General features: G+C 26.6%; 1 protein-coding gene across 2 annotated transcripts; it reads left to right on the top strand.

Moving 5' to 3' along the window:
• Positions 1-21,731, top strand: LOC107442601 (tRNA (uracil-5-)-methyltransferase homolog A). Of its 2 annotated transcripts, none has more exons than XM_043042155.2 (14): positions 1-165; positions 2,896-3,188; positions 3,273-3,367; positions 5,482-5,557; positions 8,519-8,628; positions 10,682-10,831; positions 12,780-12,999; positions 13,519-13,665; positions 13,810-13,962; positions 16,396-16,578; positions 16,902-16,977; positions 19,852-19,968; positions 21,372-21,468; positions 21,558-21,731. In XM_043042155.2, exons 2-14 carry the CDS (start codon positions 2,940-2,942, stop codon positions 21,706-21,708), a joined length of 1,824 nt encoding a protein of 607 aa, XP_042898089.1. In that variant the 5' UTR covers positions 1-165; positions 2,896-2,939; the 3' UTR covers positions 21,709-21,731. The 2 variants fall into 2 exon arrangements, with proteins under 2 accessions (XP_042898089.1, XP_042898090.1); XM_043042156.2 differs by having other exon boundaries at positions 20-165; positions 2,885-3,188.
• Positions 21,732-21,852: the final 121 nt, after the last annotated feature.

The following is a 21,852-nucleotide window of genomic DNA, read 5'->3' as shown; positions in this document are numbered from 1 at the left end:
GAAATAAGTAGTGTAAGGCGTCAACTATTGCAGTTGCCCACTTGCGGTGTTTTGATTTTTAAGTCCTAAAAAGTTTTTGAATTTGCATGTGTTTAAGATTTTAAATTATTTATAACTTAAGTTGGCCCATTCATATATTGTTGACGTTTGCATTTTAAAAAAAAGGTTGCTTTGCGTTATAACTTCATGATTATTAATGATTCTTAAATGATTTTTCTTTAATTTTTTACCCTTTTTATGAAATGTCTAAGAAGAGAAATATCTTATTCTTGTCTAATTTTATTAATTTACTATTTATATATTTTTAAATTAGTATATTATTAATTAATGTGAGTTTATTAATTAATATTAGCATACTATTATTAGTATATTATTTATTATTATTTATATACTTATTTTTTATTACAGTATTTACTATATTATTTATATACAGTTGTGGGATATCTCCATATATGTAATTGTTGGGAAAAACTAAAATCGCTAAAGCGAAAAAATAGTTGTAATTAAATGTCTTGGTGATTGTGGTTGGCATGGCATATAACAGTATGAAAATATACTCTGTAACTTAACTAAACACAAATCTGTGAAATTATTTCATTTAGAACTTATTTAGGTTTCTAATTATTGTCTCCTACATCAGCAATCCAAGAACCTGTACACATATATTGGTGCATATTAATCATGTTAGTGTACAGCATATATTGGGGCTTATTAATCATGTCAGTGTGCACATATACTGGTGCATATTAATAATGTCACAGGTTGTTCCAAGACTAAGTATATCTGGTCTCAGTTTAGTTGCTATTTTTTTGATATTTATAAAAATTTATCTCTTTTGTGTTAATGGTGTAATAACAATAAATGAATATGGTGGTAGGTTAATGTTATAAATTTTTTATGTGGTCAGAGGAACCTAAGACATGGTGTTAAAGGGGTAATTTAAGCTTTCATCCAAAAAGTTATTCAAAAATTTCAATAACTATAATTTCCTTCATATAATTTGTGGATTTCCTCTTAAAAAAACAGGAAAAATCATCAGTGGGGATAATCTGCTGAAATTATTTTCTGGGCATCAGAATAGTGAATTTTCTATTTACTAAAGTCGGTCGTAAAAGTGTGAGAGACATTTCACGCTGGATGCAAAAACTTCACCTTTGCAAATGGGAACCTAATTGCTGAAATATATTTACTTGCAAAAAACTCATCCATCATGTTTTTCGCAAATTTCCCTAAATGTGATTGCATGTCTTTTTGCCTGCTTCCCTGCCAATGCCCATTTGCTCATGTATGATGCAGATTCTGCTGTTGGGAGGAGCTTCAGAATTAGTTGTTATTTCTCTTACGTTAAACAAACCAATAATCTGTGGATTATCCATTGAAATTTCTTCTTCAGGGCTGATATTCTCACCTGCAGATTGTACACCACAGATGATAGTTAACTGGAAATTACAGTAATTTATTTCGGAGGCTTTGAAAATTTACTTTTACTAATAGTTCTAGCATTAGATATTACAGTTTAAGTTGTTTGATGTTTTCTTTTTTAATTATTTAAAAAACTAATATCAGTGATATTTAATGATTATGAAATAAATTTTCTTTCTTTTTTCTATTTTTTAATAACATCTGTTATTTTATCTATAGTACAAGCTGTATAAATATTAAAAATGCTTTTGAAAGTTATTATTTTGTTAATAATGTCCTGTCTCGGAGACCTTTTGATATATTTTTAGGGATCTCTAGTTAGAGACTTTCTTAAAATTTATGCCAATTTTAATAACATTTACTTGGTAAATGGTATAAAATATTTCTGTTTATCTATTCTGGTTTATTTGTTTTAACACAAATTAAAGTTGTCTTTATTACCATACTTATTTTATCCTTCACTTTGTTAAATGTTTTTATACATTTTCTTAAATTTCATAATTTAAAAAAGGATTGAATGAAAAATATGTAACATTATTTATAAGATGACATCTTTAATTTTTATATTGCTAATTTTTAGGCATAATTTCAATGGAATTAGATTTGTTTTAGGTTTGCCTCATAAATCTCATCTTTTAATAACATTTACTTGGTAAATGGTATAAAATATTTCTGTTTATCTATTCTGGTTTATTTGTTTTAACACAAATTAAAGTTGTCTTTATTACCATACTTATTTTATCCTTCACTTTGTTAAATGTTTTTATACATTTTCTTAAATTTCATAATTTAAAAAAGGATTGAATGAAAAATATGTAACATTATTTATAAGATGACATCTTTAATTTTTATATTGCTAATTTTTAGGCATAATTTCAATGGAATTAGATTTGTTTTAGGTTTGCCTCATAAATCTCATCTTTTAATAACATTTACTTGGTAAATGGTATAAAATATTTCTGTTTATCTATTCTGGTTTATTTGTTTTAACACAAATTAAAGTTGTCTTTATTACCATACTTATTTTATCCTTCACTTTGTTAAATGTTTTTATACATTTTCTTAAATTTCATAATTTAAAAAAGGATTGAATGAAAAATATGTAACATTATTTATAAGATGACATCTTTAATTTTTATATTGCTAATTTTTAGGCATAATTTCAATGGAATTAGATTTGTTTTAGGTTTGCCTCATAAATCTCATCTTTTAATAACATTTACTTGGTAAATGGTATAAAATATTTCTGTTTATCTATTCTGGTTTATTTGTTTTAACACAAATTAAAGTTGTCTTTATTACCATACTTATTTTATCCTTCACTTTGTTAAATGTTTTTATACATTTTCTTAAATTTCATAATTTAAAAAAGGATTGAATGAAAAATATGTAACATTATTTATAAGATGACATCTTTAATTTTTATATTGCTAATTTTTAGGCATAATTTCAATGGAATTAGATTTGTTTTAGGTTTGCCTCATAAATCTCATCGCTAAAAGCACTTTGAAAGTGACATGGAAGTTGCAATTGACACTGTTGTTAAACTTGAAAAGTGTGATGTTTCTGAATGTCAAAACACTTCGAGCATTGGTGTTAAACTTGAAAAGTGTGATGTTTCTGAAAGTCAAAGCACTTCAAGTGTTGCTGAAAACGTTGATGTTAAAAAAGAGCCTGATCTTTATTCATATACAAAGCTAAATGATTTCACTTCTGAAATTTACAAGATCGAAATAACTAATCTTCCTAAATATGTTGGCTATGGTGTAAGTATAAATGTATGATTAAAGCTTTCATTAGAATTTTGAAACTTTTTATTTCTGTGTACTATATTTTCCTTTATTTTTTAGCAACTTCGAAAGTTACTAAATTCCACTTTGAGGGTGAACCCACGCAAAATAAAAGCTATTGGTAATCCTCCACATTTTGCTTTTGTCACATTTAAGTAAGGCTTTAGGTACTATTATTTATTTTATTTGCTCAGTTATTTCCTTCTATTAAAAATAGTTACATTCTATTCATGTACTTCATTCTTGATATTTTTTCATGCATTTCATTTTTTTATTCATCTGTCTAATGAAGTTAAAATTTCCTTCAATAAGAAAAACAGAAAGAGATAGATGGGGTTTGGTAATCAGCACAAATTAGTTTCAATTAATTTTTATGCTTTTTGATACAAAAAATATAAAATTTTTGCTCTAAGATATACACTTAGAATTAAAACAAAGTTAAGAAATAACTATTTTATTTAGTATAATTTTAAATAGCTATGTGATTGTTAATAGGCTATGGGATGATTATTTAAAAGATTTACAATTGTATGATGTCCTGGTAATTGTACTATACCTCTTTTGATATATTATCTAAAAGTAAAATAAGTTGAATACTCAAAAGGCCATATAAAAGTAATGGCCAATTACATAATAGTTGAAATTATGATAGAGTGTTACTAATGTTGTATTAGTTTGTTTTTTAATGACTTTTTTTGTTCATGTTTTGGTTCTGATTTTTGTTTACAGGTTTTATTTTAAGCCTAAAAAATAGCAGGTCAGGACAGTAAAGAAAGAATTGGGAAAATAATAGGGCACTAAATTTTTGATAATATAAATATTGGATGTTTAAATTACTGTTATAATTGATGAAAAAACAATAAATTTCAATCAGAAAACAACATGAATTTGTAATGGAATTATCATACATTGAGCATTCCAAACATAGATTACATAAATTCAAAATTTGTGTATTGTGATAACATTGTATTATGTTGGAATTTGAAAAACTATATTCAATATACTGGAAAAAGATCAATATTCAACTTCGATTGAACAACAATATTCTTGCGAATCGAGCCGGCTAAAAAGCGATTACTCAAAGTCAAAATTAAATTCACTTTGTTTAAAAAATCGTGTCAAATGGACGATAAAGCTATTAAAAAACTATGTTGGTTTATGACAAATTGAGCTTGTGAGTGATACATTACTCTAGTTTGAAACCTATAAAGTATAATAAAATCCTATTATAAAAGGGCTCTCTCAGGTCAGGGAGAGCAGGAAAACCTGGAATCGTTGTAGAATTTTATTTTGCCTCTTAAACGCAGAGAATAGTAGGTAAAAATTGAAGTTTAAAAAAAAAAAAAAACTCTGGAAAATTTCTACATCATACCTGGAAAATAACCAGTCTCGGAATTGTCAGTAACAGTAATCGGTTATTGAGATTCAAGTTAAATAATTCTATCATCTATTATAACTATTTGTTGTAAAAATTTCATGTTTTATTGAAACTTCCATGCTTCTGTACTCATTCAATGATATTTCTTTGCTCACAAAATTTAATATTTGACATTGCAAATAAAAAATCAAAGTTGTCTGATGAAAAAATGCATGGTATAGATGAAATATGATTTGGTTTTTCATTGAAATTTTCCTGATTTGCCTGGAAAAGTCAAGGAATTTTTTCCCTGAAATTGAGTGAGAACTCTGATAAATATTGGGGTTGGACAAAAATCAGACCAAAATAGTGACTAAAACAATAATTGTTGAAAAAGTGATCGGGAACCACATGAATCTGTAAGATAAGTAGCTCAAATAAACCTTTTTTTTTTTTTAAAAAAAAAAGTATACTGGGACGCATAGTTCAATTACTGTTGTGACTACCGCTTTTTAACTTTTTCAAATTATTTAATTATAACTTAATATTTTATGGATATTTTATTTATGCTAACTACGTTTTCAGAATATGTAGATTTTATTTTCAGAACATTTTGCATCTGTAAATATGAAAGATTATGTCATTTTTTTCTGAAACATTATTTATTGCATTAACATTATTTCTAAACATTATTTATAGTTGGAGTTTTAAAGAATACTTTTTTATTCATTTAATTATTTATTTATTTTTAGTTGGTGTTTTAAAACATATTTTTATGTATTTTTAATATTTTTTTGACTTGCATCAGACTGACTATACGGACATTGATATGCTTACAAATTTGCATAAATTATTTTATAATTGTTATCCCTCTTTGATAGTACATATTTAATCTTTTTTTCTAATTTTTAGAAATGAAGAAGACAGAAATAATGCCCTTGAGAAGTTAAATGGTTATTTTTGGAAAGGGAAAAGTCTGTCAGCAAAAGTAATACATTTTTGTTATGTTTGTGAGCTTACATTATTTGGAAATATCATGCTTTAAAAAAATTATAATTAAATTGTTTTTTCTAATTAAACTTTTGTTTTAAATGAGATTTTTTTCCTAAGTTGAATTTATTTCAAAGCAGAGTTGCAAAAAACCCACTTACCCAGTAAAACCCGGGTGAATTTTACTGAGTAAAACCTAGGTTTTTCTAAAATTGGTTTCTTTTTTCTCCTCTGTTATATTAAAGAGCTATTCTATTGAAATACATATGTAGTCTAGCCTAAAAAAGTGAACCCTTGGTGAAAAAGCTGTGTTTGGAGACTGGAGAGTCACCTTGCTGGCTAGATTTGAGTGTATGGCCATTGAATAGTCAGTGCCTTTAATTTGCTTTCTATGAAGAAAAAAAAATCCTTAAGCATTTTTTTAAGATTAAAATATAAATAAAAAGTAATCCTGTGTTAAAATAAGTTTTAAATATATGATGTACTTATAACATTTTGTATCATGATGTCAGAAGAAACTTTTTTCAGACTTTTGCACCAATTTATTTGTATTAATTAATCATTACACTTTAATTACCTGTATGTTAAGTCAATTCATAAAATTAAACTTAATTATTAATATTAAAATAAGCATTTTTAAAAAGAGGATCAAAAAGATCAGCCTTTATCAAAGCTATTAATGCTTGTTAATTATATAATTTTCTAATTAGTAGTTAACCATGATTGCAGAATGGACGAGACACACATATAATCATTATTCAAAGTTAAAGATGAATATTACATAGGTTATAAAACTGATTTGTAAATAATTAATTTGAGCTATTCAATAACTAGGATTTTACTATAGTAGAAATTTTTATCTTCAAATATAGAAATTAAATAATCTGTGTGGATGATTTTTTTAAACTTTAAATGGAGAGCATGCTATTATATAGAGTGATAGGTTTGTTTATTATGGTTGCATTTGTAATTCAAATTTAGAGTCTTTCTTCTCTAAAAAATTTTTACTTAGTTTGATATGCCAGAGTTTAAATTTATTTAAAGAATTTATCTAAGCAAAGAAAGAATATAAGGGGCTGCCGATCTTTTCCCCCTGTTCTTTCCTATTATTTTCTACTTTGATATTTTTTTTATGACTCGAGGTCAAGTATTGCAACTGCACCTATTTTTCAATTCGTTCGTTTTGAATGAGGTGTGAGCAGTGGGTAGAGCATGAATACTTATTAGTACGTCAGCTTCTATGTCTGCTTTCCAATTCATGTTCAACTGGAGTGGATGAGAAATAAAATCGCACAGCATAAAGAGGAATAAGATTGTGATACATGTATTTTCCCTTCTGATTTCAATTAATGTTTTAGCTAAATGTTGAAACCAAACACTAGATAATATTAATAATCCTGTATCGGAATCACGGCCACATTGTTACAGTATGTTACAGATTTCTTGCAGAAAGATTTTTCCTTTGGGAAGTAAAAGATTTTAAATTTATATAAATATAATATATTTTTTATACAACTTGTATATTATATTAGTTATGCATCACAAATTTTATTGTTAAAGCCTCAATAAAAAGAATAAAATATCTGTCTTAGAGAATTTTTGATTTTCTCAACAATATTATTTTTAATTATTCTTTTTAAAATTTATATTGTCTATGTAGGGAAGTAGATATTTTTTATGATTTAAACTAATATTCCGGAGAATTTAAAAACTTAAAAGAGAATTTTTATTTGTTTTTCTGCTCTCCTCTTTTTTCCCTTTTTTTTTTCTTTTTAAAAAAAGTTCTCCTACTTTCCTTAGTATTTTCTGAAAAATTTGGCTGCTGTCCCTGTAACATTGATTCATGATAGTGATAATATTTATGGTATGAGTTATAGCCAAACCTCGATTCATGTTTCCCATAAACTAGCAAATTTCCACATTTAACCTTGAGAAAATCATTTCAGTAATATATGTATACATATATTTATATTTCCTATTTTGTGAAGGAAAACAGTAGTTCCTAATAATAAAAGTTATTTATCAGTTCCTAAATAGTAGGTAACTAGTTTATGTTGACTCTTTAAATTTCAAGATTATTGTAATTTCAATCTTTTTATCATAAAATGTGTCAAAAAAAATTGTTTTTCATTGTTTTTTATTTTTTTATTTGAATAATAAAAAAAGGTTTTGAAGTCAGCATTGATTAGCAATGTAAATTATTGTTTGTGGCTTTTATGAATCACAAATACAAAAAAATTAATACTTTGCCAAATCACAGTTTACTCAAATATAAAAAAATTTCTATTAAAAAAGGAACTTTTTAGAACCATAAATTATATATTATTATACACTTTGTATTCAAATTTGTTTCAAGACATATGTTTTTGCAAATCACTCTCTGAATATAAACACAATTTAACGTATTTATGATTTTATTATTTTAATGTGCACACATGTTAACCACATTAACAATAGTTTTATTCAGTTTGTATATAACTGTTTTGAACATGGTTATAAACGTGTGCATATTGAAAAAAACTTATTAAATTAATATATTTTGCTACCTAAATGAAATAATTAAAAAATTGAAAATGAAAAAAAAAGAAGAAAGGGATCAAATACATTTAATTCACTAATAAATGTATCACTGTATGTACTACAGTTTGTACACAGTACTTGTACTCTACAGTGTGAAATTTATTAAAAAAAGTGAAGAAAGTAAACTAGGACAATGTCTGCTTTTTATGTATTGCATTCAACAGTCTGAAACTAATAAATCAAAAAACAATTTTTACTGATAAAAAGCAGCCTCATTTTGGTTTCTTACTTCTTGTTGTTGCTGGTGATATTTAATTATCTGTTATTTTATTTTACTATATTACCTTTTGTTTCAATATGTTTAAATGATTATGTAACTCTTTTTGTTCTTTGTTCAAATCTGTATTACTTTTCTAATAATGCTTTTGTATAATTTAAGAAAGCGAATCCAGCTGCTGATCCTATGGCTCGAAAACGAAAAGCCGGTGACTCAGAAGATTGCATTGACTCTAAAAAACCTAAGGCAGAGGATATGTCTGTAGAGTTGAGGCTAGTTTCTTTTTTATTTGATTTATTTTCCACAATTTTATCCAATTTAATGTTAGTTACCCATAATGAGTTGGGAACTCATTATGGGTAACATTATGGATATAATAACTGTGTTTTATGATTGACATTAAAAAATACAGGTTGCTACTGAATAGATTCATTATTTATTAATAAATGCTTATTTATATATTAATAAATGTTTAATTATAACTAGGGAAAAGTCATCGAGCCAATCAATGTAAATAGAGTTTTTCATAGTTATTTTGAAATTAAAATAATAATGATAATTATAATTTTGCATCTTCATAATTTACACTAAACTAATTAATATAAGTAGCTGAGATAATTAATATTTTTATTTGGTTGAGCTATCTTTACACCCGAGCCTCGATGACTCATTAGTTAAGGTACTGAGCCGATCCATGAGTACCAGCTTGCATGGTACCCACAGCCTGTGTGCAATGCTGTTGCAGAAATAATTTACTTTTTATGTTTACAGCCATTTCCAGCCGTCCTAAAGCTCTGAACATTTTCATAAATGTGTAATTGAAAAGACGAGTGCTACTTTTTAAAAATTAACTTTTCTTTTAAATTAAAAATAAAAACTATTCAAACTAAACTACACTATTAAAACTTAAGTAACCGTTAACTGAAAAAATGATATTGATTTTTTCTTTTTTAAAAAGAAAAATATTTCTTTACAAAGTTGTTGAAGTTATAACTAATTTTAACAAATAATTATTATATCATCTTAGTTTTATTGATTTGTCAATAAATAAGTTCCAAAGTTAAACTTATCTTATTTAGAATTTTGCGTAATTAATTTACAAAAATAATTCTAAAATTAGGATAAGGATTAAATAATTAAAATATTTAAAAATTTGAGAAATTTGCGACATTTAAATAAAATTTTACGGTTATAAATTTTTTTGGGTTAGAACTTTTTAATCAGCCATTACTTTTTCAGATTGCTTATGCCCTATTCTGTAGTCCACCTTCTCTATGCTTTCATACCTTTTGGTCTGCTTTAAAACCCATTGTTTGGTGCAATGTGTCTTTTAGTACATGCTCCATCAAAACCAACTTTCAAATCAATTCTGTGTATTTTCTCTAGTCTCGTAACACCTTTAATAATATTTTAAATGGCGCAACAACAACCTTTCTGAATTTTGCTTATCTACAAGTGACTTTGACTAAATAGTGTTCATTATGTTACGTACTAGCTGAATACCCATTCTTTGTATGGGGTAAAAATAGGAAGTTAGTTTTCAATAAATCAGTACTGAGCAACACAATAAAAATATGCCCAATACTGAAAGACATGTGCTAATACAAATATAGTAAAATTAATTTCAATTTTTCTTTCTTATTATTTACAGCTCTTTCTGGATACATTATTTGACTAAGCAAAACACATTTTTGTTTAGCCCATCAAAATAATGATTCAATATCATTTAGCAGGATGTTCTTGCTTAAGGTGAACTCATGGTAATCAAGTTTACCCCAAAGCTTTTTCTGTTCATATCCATTTCGAAGGGGCTATAAAACCCTCTTTCCACAGTATCTATTTTAAAATTACGCAGTATTGCTGTTTTAATAGGTACCAAATGTACTAATATAATATTTTGTACCATATTAGTATATTTAATGCCTATTAAAACTGGACCGATTACCATAAATTTGTAAAATTAGTCGTCAAATCTTTAAACTAGGCTTAAACTATCTAATACTGAACATATTTAAATGTCATTTTTGACAATTAGTAGAAAACATAAAATTAGCAGGAAATTAGCATAATTTTGATAAATAAAAGTGCTTGGTCAAATGCTCACGTAGAAACAATTTATAATAGGGAAGCGTCTTTAGCAGTGTACAATAGCATTTCAGAAATGATATTTGGTTCCTATGCAGTTGTTAAACCTTATGAGGTATCATACCCCTACCTCCCCTAGAAGTTTGTTGATGTAGCAGTGATACAGATAAACTTTGTATAGTTATATCATGCATATACATTGTAAAATATTTTACCTTATTTTTTATTTATTTATTCTAGATTAAAGAATGCAGTCACTCCATACTGGAATGTTCCATATGAAGAACAGTTGAAGCTGAAAGAAAATGACATTCATAAGTTTTTAATGAAATTAAGTAAACATATTGAGAAAATGAACAATGGCTATTTACCTATCTTGTCCAAATTCAAGTGAGTGAAACATTTTCTCCATCACTATAATTAATTGCCTAATTTGTAATGCATATGTCTAGTTATTCCGATTTCGCCCTTTCTCTTCGACCTATGACAAACACTGCAAACTGATTTTTTTTTTAGAAAAATCCATACAGTAATTGTCTTGCTAAAACAAAACTTTTCAAAGACAAACTCTTTGTAGGGAACAGTTTTATAAATTTTATCTCAAAGCTTTTGGCTTAACATCACCATTATTAATATATGTTTCGCTTATAGAATTGATGTCAAAAAATTTATAGCTTTTAAAGGAAGATGATTCCCACAATGAATGCAAAGCAATGCAAAATTTTTTAATGAGACAATTTTTATAAAGTAGTATTTGAGAAATAAAATTAGGAGACATTGTTGATACCTTCAGTAAAATATCGATATTTTTTTATGGTTATAGTGTACTTAAAGAGTAAATATATTTTTTTTAATAGTTCATTTCATGTAAAAAATTTAGCACTTTAAAAAAAAAAAAAAGCTTGAAATGCACTGTAAACTAATATGATTTATTTATTATGAAACTGCTTATCTTTTATTTTAAATATTATTTTTATTTTGTTTCATTTTGATAACTTGATCTTGTTAGTTATGAATATTTTGGTAGCATTGTTATCACAAAACATTGAATAAATTTTTACCTATCCACCTCTAACTTACTTTGAGTTTTTTTTCATACAGCAAAATCTTCTCCCATGTTATTCAAAGGAGATATTGCGCTTGGCTGGAAATTTTTTGAGTGGATTTATCAAGATAGAAAATAATATAGTTAATAAATAAAATTAAAATATAGTTAATAACTTATTATAATTTTATAACATCATGATCATAATCATTCAATAAGTGCACTAATTTTATTTCTATTATAATCTCTCACTTTGTCTTGTGAAGTGTAGTTTTCAAACTTGTTAACAAACATAAAGTGCAGAGCTAGCTTTTTCAGAATTTGGAGCTGGTAGCTTTCCGTNTCTAATTGAATATTTTTGCTGCATCATCATATGGAAAATGTTCTATATCTAATTTTTCATTGGCTATTATATTTATTTGGCTGAAAAATATCCGTATTTGTTTCGTTTTGACCGTTTCTACCGACATTTGTTTAATTTTCATTTGTCCGTTACGGAGTAGAAGATGTCGCGTAGAAGGGATAGATGTCGGAGTAGAAGGTATTTGTCCATCTTACATTCATGCACAGAATATGCAAACGTCTTACATGAAGAAACCTTACCTACGGTGAACACGTGGTTGCAGAGAAATGTGTTCTGAAAGGAATTCCGTGGTTCGGGGGTGGTGTTCTGCTGTTCGCACCGGTTCTGAACAATACTGATAAATAGGGAACCTAAATAACAAGGACCGATGTTCAAAATAATGAAAGATCAAGGAAGAAAAGTGAAACGGATTTTATTCAAAATGGCAAGAGACAAAATTTTTTCCAAAATTCGTGCATTTTGAAATTGATTAATAGAGTGCGCGAACTTCTCGCGTTAATCATTTTTTACTGCGAGAAAAGAAAAAAATATGCGAGATTCTCGCGTTCTCGCGCTGTAGTGAAAGCACTGACTTATTATAATTTTATAACATCATGATCATAATCATTCAGTAAGTGCACTAATTTTATTTCTATTATAATCTCTCACTTTGTCTTGTGAAGTGTAGTTTTCAAACTTGTTAACAAACATAAAGTGCAGAGCTAGCTTTTTCAGAATTTGGAGCTGGTAGCTTTCCGTATTAAGAAACCAAGTTTTTCCTATGTTATTCAATATGACTGTAAATAAAAGCAGTTATGAAAGTTTATGATGTATTATTAGAATTGTCTCTAAAAGGGGGAACTTGACATAAATGTTTTTTATTCTTATAAAATTTTGTTTTTAGTGTTATTTAATTTTAATATATGTCTATTTTTAAAAAATATTTTTAGGAAAGAAAATAATCACCAGTGTTGTCCTCTTATACCTATTAAGCCTTCTCCTGTAACAGTTGCATACAGAAATAAAAGTGAATTCACTGTTGGAAGACATTTACATACAAAAGAAAAAACTGTTGGATTTAGACTCAGTGCATACAAAGAAGGCTCAATGAGTGTGGCTGAGCCAGATGACTGTATTAATATACCACCACAAATGCTGAAGGCAGTTAAGGTATATATTTTTAAGCTTTATAAAGGGTTTATTATAAGGCATATTTTTTAAGTTTAAATATTAGTTTTACATTTGCTAAATTAACAGTAATTTCAATTCAAAGAGATCATTAAATACTAGGAATTTGTGTTATCAAACTCAGAGTGTGAGAACATCAAAGATATTTTAAATGTAAGGAATATTTCTTAAGCTTTATAGATATTAGTATTAAATTGCTTGTTTAATGTTAATTTCAATCCAAAGAGATGCTAAAATACCAAAATTTGTGTTATCAAACTCATGGTTTGAAAACACATTTATTTAAAAATCTTTTTTTTTTAAATTCATGCTATATCTGTATTCATGTATGATCATTGCTTATACTGTCATTCTTTGTTAACTAAAATAAGCATATCTCTAATTCATCTCCCTTTGTAGCTTGGATATTATTTTAATAGCCTCTGTGTAAAGCCCATTTTAAATGAATAAAAAATTGTTTTGCTTCTCTAAAAATTTATGAATATAATATTTCTTTAATAGAGCTTTGAAAAATACATTAGAACTTCTGAGTTAGATGTATATAATCCTGAAACACATGGGGGCTACTGGAGACAATTAACTGTACGAACTTCAAATAACGATGACATATTGCTGATAGTTGTGATGCACCCTCAGTCCTTGTCAGAGGTAAAATATATTATTATTCTAGTTTAATATTCACTTTACATTTCTTTGTGAGGTATTTGTATGAAAATAAGAAATGTTTTATCATCTTTCTTCTTGTTTTTTTTTAATTTTATGGTTGTATGTTCCCATTTGATTTTCTTTTAGGAACAATTAGAAGATGAAAAAAGGAAATTAAAAGATTATTATGAAGCTGGTGAAGGTTCCACCTGTTCTATAACTTCTATATACTTCCACTTATTTTCAAAAAAGGCCTCTCATGAAGAAACTACCAATTTGACTCATTTGATGGGCAAAAAGGTAAAATTTTTTAAATAAATGCTATTTAAATATTCTTGTTTTTTTGTTAAGAAACTCTGTTTTATTTAAATATCTTTACTATTGCTCTGGTGACAGATAAATCTGTGTTGAGTGACCAAACCAATTCAGTTGTTGTAATTTATGTGCGTATTTTTAAAAAAAATCAATTCAGTTTTATCATGAGAGTTAATGTAACAGATCCAATGTAAATTAAAAAAAAAAAAAACAGATGTTATAATTATGTATTTATTGATTTCTCATGCATATTAAGAAATTTTTTTAGCTGGTATAATTTACAAATCCTGGCATATTATAAAATAGAAATCTTTGTGTCTTAATTTAGAGCTTTATTTTGATTTGGATTACTAGGTAATGTATGTATGTATTGCTAAAAGAATTATGTATTAAATCTAATCCATCAACAGAGCTTATATATAATGCAAAATCAGTTAAAACCTTTACTACAAAACAAGTAATAATAATGATGTAATTATCTTAGATAAAGTGATAATGTGTCTTTAGTAACTTGATCAGTCCTACGTTACTAAGTTCTATTAATATTTAAATATATTGTCAAGAAAGATATAAAAACTTTCTCCAGGGTCAAATCTTACCTTCTCTTAATCTAACATTGTTCATGTAGACACCTCGTTGCTGCAGGTCTGGACTGGCACCCTTTGCATTAAATAAAATAATCTTTGTTTCTCTGTTTTTGTGTTTTTTAAAAACCACTTTTGATTTACGACTATGTTATAAATTCAGAATGTGTTTAAACTGCGATCTAATAAAAGTCTGCAGAAATTTTCCTGACACAAGAAATTATTTTTAATACATATATTTTGGGTATTATATAAAGTATAATTGAATATAAAAGTAGAATAATATTGTATGAAATTAAATAGTATACATAATTCTAAGTAAAGAGAGCACCAAGCCATTAAATATTTTAAAAAATAGTAATTTAATGTAAGAAAAGTAATTTAATACAGAATACATGATCACAAAATACCTGACCAAAAAACTCAAAATATTTAACTTGCATTTATTTTAATAACTAGAATATTAATTTTTTTAAAATTTAATTCTATGAACAAATATTTTAATATTAAAATTTATGTTTAAATGGACTTTTGTATTATGTAATATGATAAAAAAAACATGAATTTTATGTCCCGTAGTTTTTTAATTATTTAAATTTATGTAAAAAATTTTCTGATAAATTTATTCTGATTTTCGAATTCTATTTTTTCTTCTTTAGTAATCAGTTTTGCAGTCTCTAATTTTAAACATTTAAAAGTTTTTAATTTTATGCATAGATATTACAAGGTTAACTGACAAAAAGGATTTAGTGCCTAAAACAATGATATTTATGTATAACAATTACTACCTACAATTGCTGTCAATATATCTGTCTAAATACTTTGGCATAGGGCCCTTCATTGGTCAATCTCTTCTACATGTGGCCCTCCACTCAAAAAGGTTGTGCTCCCCTACTCTATCTCAAGAATTTTTTAGGCGAATTTTAAAATTTTTACACACAATTATAAACTTCGTTTATCCAAAGATAATTCCATGCAGAAAGTAACTTTCAGTAACTATTTATTATTTTATTTAAAAATGGTTGAAAAAGTTTTGAATTGTAAGGTATATAATTTTTTGCAGCATTTTAAAGAATGTAATTTTATATAGCAAAATGAAAATTTGAGTTAAATCAATTGAATCGTTACTGAGAAATCAAATTTTAAGTATCTGACTCTTTTAAAATTCAATTTCTCAGGAACTATTCGACCGATTTTGCTTAAATTTTGTATTTTGCTATATAAAATTACATTCTTGAGAATGATGCAAAAAGTTGTATACTTAACTATTCAAAATTTTTGTGACTATTCTTAAATAAAATTATTAAATATAATAAATATTTACTAAAAGTTATTTTTTGCATGGAATTATCTTTGGGTAAACGAATTTTATAATTGCTTGTAAAGAAATTTTCAATTCGCTTTTCTCGAGATATAACGAAATACTTAAAAAGTGAAATTAACATTAAGGGGTTCAAACTTTGGATTGCTCTCCTGACTCTATCATGACTATATTTCCCAGATTGAGGCTACCCCCATATTTTGGAGGTCAGAAATCCGAATCTGCCAAAAAAAAAAAGGTATGTTTATTCGGAAAAAGTATGTTTTTGTGTCTGATTTCGTAACTTAAAATATCCTCTACATGTATCAGTTAGTATATTTGAGATCACCTCCTAGATTGATACTTTAAAAGTGAAGATTCATTCATTAGATTATAAGTTATTCAGGGTAGCCGTTTTTTTTGCACACTGTATGTATATATATATATATTAAAAATGGCTTAGCTTTCTTTTTTCTAATCTGTTAATCAGCATTTATGTTTTCATTTTAAGTTTTATGACATATGAATTTTTAGTTTTTAGAGGAAACTTTACTTGGGATGAAATTTCAAGTGAGTCCTGAGGCCTTTTTCCAAATCAATGTTCCTGCCACAGAGATTCTTTATTCAATGATTACAGATTTTGTTAATCCTTCAGCATCTTCGACTGTTTTTGACATATGCTGTGGAACTGGGACCATCAGTTTATGCCTAGCTAAGGTAATATGAAATTTTTTTGTTTTGTTTTATCATGTAATTATGTTCTGAACTGTTTTTTTTTTTTATCTTTAAATCTTATAATGAAAAGTACTGAATTTAATCTTCAATATAATGGTCTAATCTTCATAAAAGAAAAAAATTCATTTTTTTTTGAAAATTGACAAAATAAATATTTATTTTATATTGACAGCTAACCAAACATGGTCTTGGAATCTATGACAGCTTTTCAATTGTGGCTAGTTTTGATGAATATAAATTCTTTTGTAGTATCTTTGTCTTTTTTATGCTGATTTTTATGATAACTGAGGAATTATTTTACATAGGCTGGATGTAAAGTTGTAGGCATTGAACTTTCTTCTGAAGCTGTTGAAAATGCAAGAATCAATGCACAAGTCAATAGTAAGAATTGTTTTACATACCATATTTATAATAAAATGATTATGCAATATTTGTGAATTTTTCTTTCCATGGTATGAATTCAATAAATTCTCAAAGGCATTTAATGTGGTATCATTTTCAATGTTTGTATTAACTCTGTGTATAAATATTCAAGACGTGCTTAAAAGCTAACTAAAACTGTTTGTTTTTTTGTGTGTATTCATGATTAGAATTTTACATTAAGTTTATTATTTAAATTTGTAAAACTGCTTATTATATACTAGATTTAAAAAAAAGAAATGTTTCAAAAAGAAATTTTGTCTAATGCATTTTTGGGAATTCAATCATTTTACCACAACAACTACAAAAAACTTAGTTATTAATTTTACGTTATTAAGTTCTTTTATGGTGATGAATTAAGGGGTCATTCACTTATTTATTATTTTCAGCAAATGCAGCAACAAATCTTGTCGGGTGGAGTTTTGTAGTTTCACGATCTTCACCTGATATTAAAAATATTAGATTCCAATTAATAATACAGAAATCATATATATTTTTTAAAAGTGAATTGAATATTCATTCACTAAATTACTTTTTTACGAAAAGGTCAAGTGGCATATTCACTGTGTTTTCATTTCGAGATTGTTGAAAATCAACTTAAAAATTATTTGATTGAGGAAGTCTTGAATTCAATTACATATTTGGATACATTTTGGCTTAAAGAAATATTAGCTAATTGTCGTACTAATTATTTTTTTAATTCAGTGCTATAAAACTTTTCTATTTTTATTTATCCCAAACTATTATGAGTTTATTCAGTGAGATTAATAAAATTGTAATGGAAACTGTTAAAACTTCCTATTCTAAACAAAGTAATTCTGAAATTAAAAATAATATTTCATTTTAATTGTTCAATTATAATTTGTTATATTAAATCTTGAACATCAATTAATTATAATTTACTATATTAGTTAATTAAAGCTTTTGTCATTTACCTTTTTTCAAGTTGAGCTTTTACTGTATTTCAGTGCTTACTGTATGACACTGTAACAAAATATATCCCTTTGAAAAAATGTTTTGCATTATTGTAACAAACAAGAGTAATCATTACAATAAAACCTGTAAGACCAATAAGTCCGAGCAATTGTGTTCTACATATTTAGTAGCTAAAATATTTGAACGAAAATTTATGGTTCTAAAAGTTTTGCTAAGATGAGAACACTGGTTCTATGATGAAAATAAATGGTTTTTGTGTTGCACACTTTTGGGAAAAGGAAAAAAAATTCTTTATTTCAATCATTATTATGAGCAATTAATTATTAATAATTTATTTGCAATTATTAATGTTGCCGAATTCTTGGATACATTCAAACTTAAGTAACTTTGCACATTTCAAACTTGGTTTGCAAAGTGAAGTATTTAAGTTTGTGCAGTAACCATTAGTGCTTGCAAGTGTAAGAGTAAAGTCCACAAGTTAATTTAATTAAAGCTGGGATTTGTTATCGCAAAAGAAAGAAATCTAAATTCTTTTTTCAGTCCTGAACAGAGCTTACTGCTATTGTGTTCAAATTCTGGGTAGATTTTTGTCAATAATAAATATGGAAAAAGCACCTGAAAAATGTAATGAACATATCGTATTTAACTACTGAAAAGCTCACTCAAAAGCATTTTCTTAATTGAAGCATTGTAATATTTCTTTGGAAAAAAACCCTAAAGGAATGCATTTCACAAGAGCATATTTCTCACACTAATGGGTGCACATATTGTATTGAATTATTTATTGTATTTCAAGAGTTTACTATTATTAGGGTTTCCTGCATTCCTTTAAAACTGCGTAATTTATATTTTGAAAAATAAGGGTTTGGATAAAAATAGTCTTTAATTTTCAGTATTGATAGTTGTGGAAAAATTTTTAGTCTTAGACAGATATTTGAAACAAAAAGTCCCTCTTTCCTTCGCTTAGAATGAGACTTAACATTGAGGGACATTTGAGAGGGGAGAAAGAGAGTGCCAGAAGGGTGCTTCTGGCAAGAAGAAGAAAACACATGCCCTTTTTTCATTAATATATATGTTTTTTCATTGATATATTCTTGCCTTTGGCTTAGAATGAGACCTCATGTGCAGAATAAAGCATTCTGAAACTACAGAATAGAGTGTGAGGGAAGGGGAGTGGGTTACAGCACAGGGAAGAATTATGTATATTTTTTGGACAGTTCTAAAGTACTTAAGTAGAAGTTCAATATTGACCTGTAGAATCAACAGAATTCAATTCTACTGGTAGCCCACATGCCTATAAATAAGAAGTAATAGAAAAGCTTTTTGAGCTTGAGTTCATAACGGAAACTATTTCTAGAAAACGTGAATAATTAAATAAATGTGTATAATATTACAATGTCTAATAAGTAGTAATACTAAGTTTTTTGAAAGCTGTAACATATTTTAAAATTCCCAATTGTACTAAATACCAAACAGTTCTGTAATAAATGCAATTATATCAGTACTTTGCATATAATTAATTTTTATTTTATTTTAAACTATTTTTTAGAAAGGAAAAAAATTGGCATTGTTGTTGTGGATGTATATTTGATGATAATTAATTATTAAACTATTTTTAAAATTTCAAAAAGCTCTTAATTTTTGCTTTGATAAAAGAGTGGGAACTCTGATATTTAAGTTTATTTAATGAAAGAAAAGCTATGCATTACAAGATATTTTGTCAATTCTATAAAATAAAAGAATCAAATTAAAATTAATTCATAACTTTTGAAATATTTGTATAAAAAATGTTCTTTTTCTCCTTTTCAGCTTATTAACTGTTTAATTCAATGAAAAATTTTTAAACCATGACAAGATTATTTTAGTAAATTATACTAAAATTTATATTTTTATGAATAGATATATCCAATGTTGAATTCATTTGTGGTAAAGCTGAGGATGTGATACACACTGCAATAGATAAGTGTGATTCATCTGAAATTGTTGCAGTTGTAGACCCACCGAGAGCAGGTTTGCGTAAGTACTTGTTTCCTTTTTGCTTATCTGTATTTTGATTGAGTGTTATGAAACAGAAATATTTTACAAATAAACTAAAATTTAATCATAATATGACACAGTGTGTCCAAAATTTCAAGTAAATGAATAAACTATGAAAAAATCCTTTTTAACTCCTTAGAACAGTGATCGCTCTAATTAGTTTTCAAGTTATGCAAGTAACAGGTAGTTGTTCATTATACTGTTTAAACAAAAATAAATTCACGCTTAACATCTTTTTAACCCTTTAAATTAAGAAAGGGTAAACTAAATAATTTCAAATATGATAAATTTACTACTAAAGAATATCAAGACAATAAAATAAAAAAATTGGGTGAATAAAATTTGTTAGTGCTTTTTTAATGCTGAATTTATGAAACATTATCGTTTGACAGATGCATTTCTTATTGACTGCGGTCAAGATTGCTTTAACTGTGTTCCTATACTTATCTTTAGTTGTAACTAATCGGTATCCACTTAGACGCTCATGAAAAAGTAAAGCATCATTTTTGGAAATATATTAATTTTACACAGCATAAAATGAGTATATATTGACGAGATGTTCGACTTATTCTCCAGGAATAGTTTTTTAAAATTCATCAAGATGAGCAAAATTTGTGCGTTGGTTATACTTTTGCAAAATTGCTTATGGCCTTTTTAATTCTGTTGGCTCGTCAAATTTCACTTTTTTTTAATAATTGTTCCTTCATTTTTTTGTTTTTTATTTATACTTGACTCTAGGATTTGATTTTCCACTTCATCTTTTCGTATATTATTTTTAAAAACAATAATTCTAGATATAGAATGGAATAACAAGCTCTAATTTATTTTCACCTATGTTTTCAGTATAAATTAAAATTCATGGTTCATCAAGTTCTAGCTAAAAACTATCTAGATTTTCCAAATCTAAATCAGAAAATGTTTCTAGCTAGATCATTGTTTGTATCATTATGCATCGCTTAGACATTCTGCTAAGAGCAAGCAAAATTTATAAATTAAACAAAGGACATATTCTTTAACTTACTTCTTAACAACAAATTTATGGGAAGTAAAATAAATCAGAAGAATCAGAAAGGAAAAGCTATCATTAGTTGATATTAAGTTTTAACTCTATTATAGTCAAACAATCAAGAAGTATAACAAGCCCTGAAAACCATGGCTTCATCAGAAAAAATTTCTTTCAATAATTAAAATGTTAACAAAAGAGAAAAAAACTAAGCATGAGTGCATCTTTATCATCATGCACAGCTTAGAGGGACCATTAGATGAAAACGTAATAGATTCATTACAATAATTTAGATGTAATATTAAAAGATATTTCTTCTATAATTTATACATATGTGGCTAATTGAAATCTTTCATATTTTACACTTGTCTTATTTTAGATCAAAAAGTGATAAAGGTCATTAGATCTACTAAAAAAATTAGAAAACTAATATACATATCCTGTAATGCCGATGCAGCCTTCTCCAATTTGGTGTCGTAAGTATATTTCTAGTTGGTAATTTATATCTATTTTTAAGTTATTTCTGAGATTTCTCATAACAATTTAATCTGGAACTCTGTTTTAGACTCTGCAGACCCACTTCTAATAATTATGAAGGTATTCCATTTTATCCTGTTAAAGCTGCTGTTGTAGATTTGTTTCCATATACACCTCACAAGGAGCTCATTTTGATATTTGAAAGATATGATAACCTTGTAAAAGAATTTGGGGAATAAATATATATTTTTTTATTACTTTAGATTGGTTTTGTGTTTTTATTTCTTGTTGCAAGTCTTTTATTAATTGTGTCATTAAAATCCTGTCCCTGATACAGGTGTTTCAAGTTCATCTCATCAATGGCCTGAGTATTTATACTGTGT

The sequence above is a fragment of the Parasteatoda tepidariorum genome, chromosome 4, assembly GCF_043381705.1.
Source record: "Parasteatoda tepidariorum isolate YZ-2023 chromosome 4, CAS_Ptep_4.0, whole genome shotgun sequence".
In the NCBI taxonomy this organism is placed as follows: Eukaryota; Metazoa; Arthropoda; class Arachnida; order Araneae; family Theridiidae; genus Parasteatoda; species Parasteatoda tepidariorum.
This window is presented reverse-complemented; position numbering and strand designations above follow the sequence as displayed.